General features: G+C 40.4%; 1 protein-coding gene across 12 annotated transcripts in view; it reads left to right on the forward strand.

The window, feature by feature from the left end:
- Positions 1–4281, forward strand: part of ADAM22 (ADAM metallopeptidase domain 22) — a 122579-nt gene extending 118298 nt beyond the window's left edge. For 11 of the 12 annotated variants that reach the window (XM_079948273.1, XM_079948279.1, XM_079948281.1 and 8 more), the window contains 2 exons: positions 277–400; positions 757–4281. In XM_079948273.1, the coding sequence (XP_079804399.1) occupies positions 277–400; positions 757–777 (145 nt within the window). In that variant the 3' untranslated portion in view covers positions 778–4281. Of the gene's footprint in view, positions 1–276; positions 401–756 lie in introns of those variants that run through there. The other variant, XM_079948275.1, reaches the window with a different exon arrangement.
- Positions 4282–11053: the final 6772 nt, after the last annotated feature.

Consider the following 11053-nt stretch of genomic DNA (forward strand, 5'->3'; position numbering starts at 1 on the left):
CTAGCTTAGTCACTGTCAAAAAGTGCAGTCCCTTGAGAACAACTCTTGCAGTCTCCATTAATATGAATTAGAATTGCACAAGATTTGCACAGGAGTTGGTCCTACTGAACCGTTTCCTAAGCTACATTAGCTTGGAAGCCTTTGGCTTCTTTTCCAACTATGTGTGGCAGAGTGATTGAATCAAATTCCCAGCATAGCTTCAAAGTAGTTCCAGTTTCTGTAGCAAGGCTGGTATCCCTAGACATTCTGTTTATTTTTGTCTATTCAACACCTCAGGACCCTTTCCCCTGCAAAGTCCCCTTCGTCATCTACTGGCTCCATTGCCTCCAGCAGAAAATACCCATACCCGATGCCTCCACTTCCTGATGAGGAGAAAAAGGCCAACAGAGCAAGTGCCAGGGTAAGTCTCACTTCTTCCTTGGATCTGCTGCGTACTTGACATTTAAGCTAGATGCAGACAAACACCATTTTGTCTTTCACTGTTGTTTGTACTGGTCTCATCTTGGAGGAGCCAGCTGTTTATCCATTAATGGTCTGGTTGGTATGTCAACTTGGGTTTCTGTCCACTGAGCCACAGCAGCTGCTTTCACTCAGACAACAGAAGTTTCCATTGCATAGTTAAAACATGGAATACAGAAATTGTAGAATCATGGAATTGTAAAGTTGGAAAGGATCCCAGGGGTCATGCAATGCAGGAATAGTAGTATAACAGGAACAGCAATAATGGATATTTCTCTTCTCTTTGTCCTCTTACAGCTATGGGAGACTTCCATTTAGTTCCACTGTCTACCTGAGCTGATATCAGAACTGTTTACTTCAGATTTTATACAAACTCAGCATTGCTGAGTCGCTGAACATTCATCTGCTAAGTGGACAATTTGAAGGGCAGAGATGCTGACCAGCATGGAGCAAACAAGTTCCCTGAAGAAGGAAAAGGCAATTTTCTGCAGCAGATTAGGATTTTAATTACAAGTAAAGAGCAACCAAACCATATACATACCCCATTTACCTGGGATACATGGAACTGAAAATATAAAAGAGTATTCCGCATGATGACAGATAATATGTAGATGCGCAAATGAAACTAATTGGGAGTCTCAAATGTGGGTTTTTCTCTGGTCTAACATAATCCCAAATAACTTTAAACAAACAAACAAACAAAAACAAAAAGAATTCAGAATTTGATATGTAAACATTTATGCTGTGTGCATGAATTCCTCCGTTCACCACCTTCCATGTGTAAGGGACTAGTCATTATACTTTAGTAAAACTAGCATGCAGAAGTAAGAAATGTTTTTTCCGCAAGTGGGATGTGAAGAGGCAAACATTATGACATAAGAAGCCAACAACAACAAAAATTGCTTTTTAAATTTTTATTACTTTTTGTGATTATATTCTAAGTAGAAACTCATACGTGTGTAAAAAGTTGTAAAATACCAACAATGCAATTATATAATGTGGGGTTTTCTTGTTTTGCTTGAAGAACACTCATGAGTGAACATTACATGTCAAAGAATCTTAAGGGCCAAAGTAGGCGTGGCATGGAAGGAGGACCATAGGCCAATGAAAGAGCACATGGTTTGTATGAAAAAGGTTCAGAATTGTCAATCAGAATCGTCTTCAAGCAGGACTGGAAAAGTCATCCTTGGAGAATGGCTTTCAGTCATCGTAGACAACAGTGAGCTAGATGGACCAGGGGTCTGACTCGAAATAAGACAGCTTCCAATATATATTTTTAAATCTAATAGCGGCTGCAAGGGGGAGGGATGGTTTTGTAGTGTTGGGGGAGGATTTTTCAATCTTTTCCTCAACTGTGCTGTTCCTCCCTCAAAAACCGCCCCTCTGTAGCTGCTATGCCAAAGCTCAGGTGCTAACCTGAAGGGTCTAGAATGCCTTCCTGGATCCACAGAAAACAGTGGTTCACTGCAAGACATGTTATTCTCCTTCCCAATGAAATCAATGGGACTTTAACAGAACACTCATAAAAAACAATGGCGTCACAATCAGGGACCACAACAGTGAATGTGATGGTGGTCAGAATGGCACATTTGCTGTATATATTACATTTTTTTCCTGAAGTTCAGCTATCCAGAGCTCCTAAGTTATTTGGCTTCACCAATTTATCCTATGTGCTGATATAATACTATGTAAATAATGCACTTCTTGGCCAAATAAGAGCCATTAACTGAACGGTTTGGTTAAGTTACCAGAGGCCATTCATCTACATGGAGTTTCATAATACATGTATGGAGGAATCTCTGTTCCTACACCGTGCACTATGCACTATCGGTATACTATGTTGTTATTGGCTATATACATTCATCAATGTTCCTGAACTGAGTTCGTTATGAAAGATTTAGCAAAGTTGTGTTTTTTTAAAAAAAATCAAATATAGGGAATCTTGTGAAGGTGACACAATATTGCCAGTATAGATTCTTATATAGGAGCTGTTATCCTGACTTACTAAGCACAGGGATGGGGGAAAAATTTGTGGCCCTCCAGATGTTGGGACTCCAATTCTCTTCAGCTTCTGCCAGCATGGCTAATCACCAGGAATGATGGGAGTTGTAGTCTGGCAACATCTGGAAGGACACAGGTTCCCCATTCTGTGATGTAACATTGCAGGTGATGGTCATATGCAAAAAGGAAAGGGAGAGGAATCTTCAAAGGCATTTGCAAAATAATGTTTTTTGTGTATTTTTTTAAAATTAACAATATGTTCCAGTCAGTATGTTCCCATACTCTTGTTAATTGCATTCCAAAATAACTGTGAGGTAAAATGATAAAAATGAATAAGCACCTTATTATAGGTCTGTGGTGTGTGTTGTAGCTCTCAAGGTATGCATTAGGCAAGATTTTATATATGATGCTTTGTTAGTATCAGAAGTTGCAACATATACATGTTGGGACCAGAGATGTTTAATTCTGATCTTTTCCCCCAGTGATTCCAACATGCTTTTTCCCTAGCAGCAACTAGAGAAGAGATTTTCGGAAAACACTGCCTTGCAGAACCCAGAATAAAGTGATACCCACATGCATGGCAAGGAATTAATGGGCTGTTGAAAAATCTCTATTTAAAGCATTCTTTGGCAAGGGCATCATCTGATCTTTTGACAGTATTCGAATGGAAACAGCTTCTAAATTTCATACTTGTTTCACACAATTCTTTGGTACATATGTTGCCATGTGTGGCCTTCCTTCATTTAACTCAGGTATAGAGCACCTGTGAACCCTCCAGATGTTGTTGGACTCTCAATTCCATCAGCCCCACTGAGCCTAGTCACTAGTTGGGTTGGTGGGACCTGTAGCCCAACATCTGGAGAGCCACAGGTTCACCTGTCCCTGATGTAACTGGACTTACTTTAAGAAATTCCACTTAGTTGAAAATGTTGGTTCTATGAGAATATAAAGTACATTTAAGAATGTCTCCAATTGTAAAATATGTAAGACTTTTAAAGTGTTATATTTATAAGACTCTGCCAGTTATATTTATACAACACTGGCCTTGCAGTCATAAATAATCCCTATAAGAAGCATAAAGTTGGGTAAGTATTTTGATTTGTAATAAATAGGAAAGGAAAGTTAAAAGAGAGAGAGCAAATTCCCACCTGAGAAAATGTCTAAAGGATTGTACAGTATATGTAAAAGTATAATTTTGGAAATATATAATGTCAGTCAGAGACTGGAGGGTGAAAGCTAAGTTAACATCTTGTGCCATTAGACTTGGGGAAACTTGATTGAAAACCTGGCTGCCTTTCCCTTGGTTTCAGTGGATTTTGAAGCAACTTCTGGAACGCAACCTACCCTCAGGTTAAAGGAAGGTTAAAATAAAAAGGCCACCTCCATATTAATTATAGAGAATACACACACACACACACACACACACACAGCTTTTTGATCCTCAGTATCTGAAACATTTAGATGTATATCATGTGCCTTTTTGGATCTTTTTCTGTTTTGGTACAAACCTAAGCATCATTTAAAAAAGACAGATTAAGTTTTTTTTTGTTTTGTTTTTTAAATCCTCCTCCATCTTTTATTTTCAGGTCATTAGGAAGAGTGAAGTTTTGTTTTTTTGCCAGACAGAGCTGAATGTAATGTAGTGTTAGTTGAGACAACTTCAGAACATTCATTGAGAATACACCCTTGTCTGCAGTTAATGGCATACACTGTTACCTACCATTGTTTTGACCATTACTAATATTTGTAAATATTTACCCATTCAGTAATCTTAATGTAAAGTTAAAATATAATTTTAATAAATCTTGGCTTTTACTTCCATGGTCTAGTGCAGGATTTCTCAGCTCACAAAACTGGATTGCCTTGGTGTGTGAAAGGGTCACGAATGCTGGTCAGTAGGAAATGATGACTTAAGTCTGAAGGTTAACTAATGGGTTTTGAGTCCTGAAAGACAGAAGAGGTAAGATTCTGAGAGAGGTGCTGCTTCTAGCTATCCCCAGACTTTTGATCCATATGGACAGGTCCAGGGCATCTGTTTGTTTTATTTTAAGCCATATGTATATGAAGATGCTTCTGCTGAACTGTGTTCACAGACAGAGGCAATGGAAGGTTCCCCACAATATTTATTTCTTCTCAGGATAAATGAGCATGTCTCCTTTCTGTGGAGATTTCCAGTAAAAGAGATCTTAGTAAAATGTGATTGAAATTGTTCCTATGAGCCTTGTTCCTATGAGCCGCTGCGCCAGCAAAGAAAACATAAAGGCAGAAGGCAATAAATTTGTGATCCTCTAGGTGTTGAGCTCCAACTCACATCTGCCCCAGGTAGCATAACCAGTATTCAGGGATGATAGGAGTTGTAGTCCAATAAAATTGGGAGGACCTAAGGTTCTCTGGCTCTGGAATAAGGATTGTGGTGTTTGTGAGGTTCCCTAGGATGCTGTCGCAGCAACAAGCCATGAACAGTAGCTGGGGGCACCGTCAAAGCTTATTTGCTGCTATTTACTGTAGGTGTTGCAGTGCCACAGAGAAGCCACCCCAAACTCTTGTGAGACTTCACTAAGCATGTGGCTAAGTGTCATGAGAGATTTGGAGGGGTGACTAAGGAGTCTTTGTAGCTGAGCCAGCCTCATTCTGTGGACAGCTGTTGCTTGGTCTGCTATTCCCAATGCCAGTGGCCACAGATTTTCTTGTACGGCTATTCAGGTGACACCACTTGCTTTCCTCTTTTGTTTGAAGCGTGGTGGCTGCTACGCCTCAAACAAAAGAGAAAGGAACCCAAAGTGATGCTTCATGGCTCGGCAGGACAAGGGGGGCATGGAACATGCATTTGGCCACCCTTGTCAATCTACTGCCTGAGACAAGTTGCTCACTGTGCCTCATGATAGGAATAACAATAGTTTGCAAAGCCTTTACGCAGCAATGAAATGGGCAAAATGAAGGCAATGGATGGGGGGTGACATAAGAAATCAGGGCCTTTTCAGTGATGGCTCCGACCTGGTGGAATGCTCTGTCCCATGAGACTAAGGCCCTTCAGGATTAAACCTCCTTCTGTCGAGCTTGTAAGACAGAGCTATTCCGCCTGGCCTTTAATTTGAATTCAGCCTGATCTTTTATTTCCCTTCCCTTCTCTTCCCTCTCCCTCCCCCTCCCCTTTTATGAAGATTACCCACTCTGAGACCCCACAGCTAATTCTCTCCATGCCTCCTCGCTGGCCCAAGTAGGACTAATCCAGCCAGCTAGCCCTGGTGACTCTCTAATGCTTATTAGATGGATTTTCCCCAAATTTCTGAACTTTGAATTTTATTGTTATTCATGTTTTTATACTGTTTTTTATGCTGCTTCTACAATGAAGTGTTCTAAATTTGTTGTTAGCTGCCCTGAGCCCGGTTTTCTGAACCGGGAAGGGTAGGGTATAAATAAAAAATTATTATTAATATTATTAATATCTGTCAGGCACCACAAACGGTAGTATGCAAAGCCTTTATATAGGAAGGAAACAGACAGCTAAAAGGCAAAGAATGGGAGTGGACCTGGTAGGCCTCAGAACAGACCTTTCCTATAGTTTGCAGCTGTAATTAGTTCAGCACAAGTCACCTGACCTGTCACAGCTGCATTTGATTGGCAACTGTATTACCAGGCCTGAAATCAGGCCCAGGCCAACCCAACTTGGGTTTTTAAAAAAGAGTGTTTCTTCTGTAAACATGCAGCAAGACAGCAGCAGTATGAAGGTAAGTGAGAATAAATTTCATTCCAGAGTGTTGCTGAAATGTTAGTCCACACCTGCTGGCTTAGGGTTTGTTTTAGGTATGTGAAAATAAGTGGTGGAATCTAACACATTGTTCAGTTGTCTGAATCTGGCATCATAAGGTAGTGAGTAAAAACATTAGAAGTAGCTATAGTTTGCTAACCTGAAATGGCTACTTTTTTGTCTGTGTGTAAAAATCCACTTCTGTTGGTGGATTCACAGGAATTAATGTAAGGAATCCATGACAGTTTTGTGGTGTTTTTTGGGGGTGGGGTGGGGTGGGGGGGACAATCACTATTTCCCCTTTCCTACCATGGTTACACTGCTGATCATTTACACTCAAATGTCTTCATTTTCAAATAAGATTATCTGGTGTGTGTGGAGGAAGAGGCGAGGGAGTTCATTGCTTAATTTGGAGTCTGAAAGCTTTCCTTAAACACAAATAAGTTCTGAAGAAATTAGTTTGGTCTATTTAACATGGCTTCCAATATTTTCAGTATTGTGTGCTTCTTGAGGGTTATAGCTAATTTTACTTTATTTCTTGCATTTGGATTAATGTTTTATAATGAGCTTTGAGCTCTGGCACAAAATTAAATAATGACAACATGCCTTTTCATCCCACTCGGCTCCAACTGAGTTTAAAAGAGCTCATCTCGTGTCCAGGGGAACATAAAAACTGCTTTTTAATAGCATCAGAGCTTGAAATAGCCAGATGTGCAAATATGAAACAGTCTACAGAGCAGCTTTTAAGCAGGATCTATAGTGGCATTTGGGACAGTGTTCCATGTTACACTACTAAAAATTTGACTCCTCTTGCTGTAATCTTTGACAGTTCCATGGTTGTCCTTCAGAGAAATGTTTAATGAGTTGTTGTTCTGTGTGTAATACCACTACAGCACCTATTCATGTGAAGCCTCTTTGTGAAAGATAAGCCATGCATCTCCAGCTGTGCTGAGAGCTGTTTTATAGGGCTGTATGTATGTTTGACCTGCAGATAAACCATGTAAGCACTGTAATTCCTCACTTCAGGGCCTTCCTGATGTTGTTGGATTCCCAGCTCCTACCAGCCCCAACCAGCATGTTAGAGATGAAGGAGGCTGCAGTCCCAGCAAAATTTAGAGGACCCATCCCTCCCTTACATGCAGGCGTACAATGTGGAAAAGATGTTTCAGTTCCACAGGAGAATTCTGGAGCCTGTGGCTCTTCAGGTGTTGTTGGACTTCAACTCCTATCATCCTCAGTCAGAGTGGCTAATGGTCAGGAATGCTGGAAGCTGCAATTCAGCAACATCAGAAGGGCCACGGGTTCCCCAACCTTGTAGAGAAATTGTGTCAGAAGTAACTCTGTAACTCCATGTTACAACCTCTACAGAACCCCCTGAGACCCCCGGGTAAAGGGCGGTATATAAATTCAATAAACAACAATAATACAGAGCAAGTCTATGTATGCTCACTTGGAAGTACTTGGCCAACTCCCAGGTGAGTAGAGGCATGCTACCTTAGACTGCCAATGTAAACACAGCAATAGTACCACGCTTGGTGCCATTTTCAAGACCAACTGGAGAGCTAAAATCCAAGGAAAGGGTCAACCAGTGCTTTTCAGCTGGGCCACAGCAACCAGCCTATGTTTTAAAAAAACAACAACTTAAACTCAGAACATAGTAATAGCATTTTCTTAACTTTGAAAACAAGAAATATTTTACAACAATTTTTCTTCTAACATATATAGGTATATTTTAGTTGCAGTATGATTTATTAATAAAGTAGTATTATGGGTGGAATCCAACTTAGTTCTATTTAAAGTAGACTCAGTGAATGTAATGGTTCTTAAGACATGCACATTAATTTCCAATGGGTTTACTCTGAATAGAACTAACATTGGATACAACTGGGTTTTTGTGGGTGGAAGTTACTAGGGATAGGCAACACAGCTTAAAAACAAAGCAAAAACCCACACGCTAGAGGCTTGATCTTGTAACAGAAATAGCTGTGCTAACTGCTGTAGCTATAGGAAATTTAGAACCATGGAAAAACGAAAGTGGAATAAACCAACTGAAATAAGTTGATAAGGGATGGTGCAATGGTAGGATACACCATATCAGCTTGACAATCAGGGTGGTAGAAGATGGCACAGTCTGAATCCTGCCAATAGACTTGAGCAGAGCAATTCAGTGAGGGGATGGAGAGAATCTCTGGCAGTAAAGCCACCATTTTCTGAACCCTACTGGTTTTACACCAGCCAGGCAGAAGCTGGAGGAAAAGAAGCACACTGACTCCTGGGCAAATGGGAAATCCACTCTGATATGCTCTCCATTTGTCCTCTCCTCTGGAGCAGTGACAACAGAGAGGCAATGACAAAGGTCCTTTCCATGGTGGCTGGGATTCCAAGGGCATACCTGCCTCTCTATCCATAAAGAGAGAGGGTCCTATAGCCTTCTCAGATGCCCTCCCAGGAACCACAAGGTTGTCTACCAATTCTCCTTTGAGATGCATGCAAACAAAAGACAAAATCCTGCCCGTTTTACAGTGGACACAATTATTATTATTTTTTAAGCCTGAGAGGCCTTAAGACCTTACATATTCAATTTTTGCAAAGTATATTTTTACAACCAGTTTAGAAGCACTTGCTTAACTGCCCTTTGACTATAGTGGTGCTAGTTGTTAACTATAAAATATCATACAGTAGCAAGTCTGTAAATACAAAGATACGAATTATATTGGTCTAATAATTCCTGCTGATTGCCTGTGTTGAGAATCTGTGTAGTATTCGCTAGGGCACACAATGTGGTGCATATTAAACTGTAAACCTTTGCACAGTCTTTGAGCAACAAGATACCACTGTATTATTTACGTACTAGCCACAATCCGAGCGTAATGTAAATATGCTTTTAGGGCCATTAATTATCCGTGGAATTTAAACACACACACACACCCTTAACTTTGGGTGGCCAATTTTTATTAGAATTATTGCAAGGTTTTTCAAGTAGCAGTTGTTATTGGTGACATCTGAAATCTACTGCTGCAAATGTTTTCTATTACAATGTCTTTGTTGTACTATATATCCAATGGCTGATTTTTTTGCAGTAGCGTGTTTGTCTTGTGGATATGGTAAAAACAAGCACTGTATTCACTATTGGAGGCTGAACCATATGGCATTTTGTAATTGCTTTACTGTTTGGAACTGTCTCAATCCTTCTCCTGCTGAAATTTTGACAAATGATAATGCAGAACCTTAATAACTACAGCTTTGAATGCAACTTAACTTGCATAAGCATCAAATTTCATGAAGCTAGCACACATTACTATGAGCATATTTAAGACAAAATGACTAATTTCTACCTTTACTCATGTATTATAACATTCAGTAAATATGACTCAGTTTAATATGATTATGGTGTCCTCTTGTGTGTGCTTAATTTTTTTTTGAATAATTTGGTGATTTCAAATTATTACTGTGGCTCTTGAAGGGTGTTTTTGTTTTGTTTTTGGAGGGTGGCAGTGTGAGGAGTTGCGTCTTTCTCCTGACAGCAAGAGATGTGTTCTTTATCCTTCAACTAGTTGTTAACATATTAGCACAGTACATAAATACCTGTTGAAACGTAAGTTGCACATTCAGCCATTTCATAATACCAAACAAATATGAAAAACTAATTGGTGCAATCTTCTTGGCTTCACCTTTAACAGAGTGGCCTGTTGCAGCTTGTTGGTGGATTATTTTATATATAAAATTTACTCACATATAAATAAGTATATTTGGCCTATTTTGTTTTTAAATAGGGACTCCAATTCTCTGAGCCTTGTCAGTAGTTCACCTCTAGAACAATTGGGAGGTAAAGCTAACTGTAGAACAGGGGAAAATAAATTTCCTGGTGTCTCAAACTGGTGTCTTCCAGATGTTGTTTACCACAGCATAGCCAATTGTAGTTCAAAACATCTGGAAAGCACAAGATTGGTGAAGGTTGCTCTAAGGAATGGAACTGTCAAGCTGATTCTGTCTGCTAATGAGTGTGTTATCTCCCTCACCCTATAACCTTTCCAACGCTCTGCAAATTGTCTCTTCAGTAACGAATCTGAGTTTCTTGCAAAGATTGGGTCATGAAGCATAACGCAGGACTGCTGAGAAGTGAAAAATGTGTGAACAAGATGGAAGGAAAAAGCCACCTGTCAGTTACCTGATGTTGCAGCCAGGATCTTTTTTACCTGCACTTAAGCCTCAGAATCAATCCCTACAGGCAATTAAGTTCAAAAAGTATGAAAACTGTATTTTGCTGTTTGCTGAATTGCTTGAGCCATTTTGATGAGGGCATGACTGACCGGCACCCTGAATAGAAGCACTCCACATCAAGGAGGGCATGTGGCGATGTCACCCCTCCTCATGGCTGACACCCAGGGCAGGGCACACACCCCGTACCCGCCTTCCTCGCCAGTGCTCCACATTGCAACATTTTGTTGTAGGACCCACTTGTGGAATGTAATATGATAATTCAGTTAAGATTCAACACCCCACCCTTCACTCTGTGCTTTGCAGTGGTGGCTGATAAGGGGGTGCACCCCACCAAGACTGACAGGTCCATAACCTCCAATCATATTAAGCAGATTGGCATAGGGCTTCCTTGGATTTGTCTAGCGCCAACCAAACCCCAGCCCAATGTAAAGCTTCACAACTCGGCCCATAGATGTCAACGCCTTCTGCAGCTCCTGACAATCAACTGTACAGTGGTACCTCGGGTTAAGTACTTAATTCGTTCCGGAGATCCGTTCTTAACCTGAAACTGTTCTTAACCTGAAGCACCACTTTAGCTAATGGGGCCTCTTGCTGCCGCTGCACTGCTGGAGCCCGATTTCTGTT

The sequence above is a fragment of the Podarcis cretensis genome (assembly GCF_951804945.1).
Source record: "Podarcis cretensis genome assembly, chromosome: 12".
Lineage (NCBI taxonomy): Eukaryota > Metazoa > Chordata > Lepidosauria > Squamata > Lacertidae > Podarcis > Podarcis cretensis.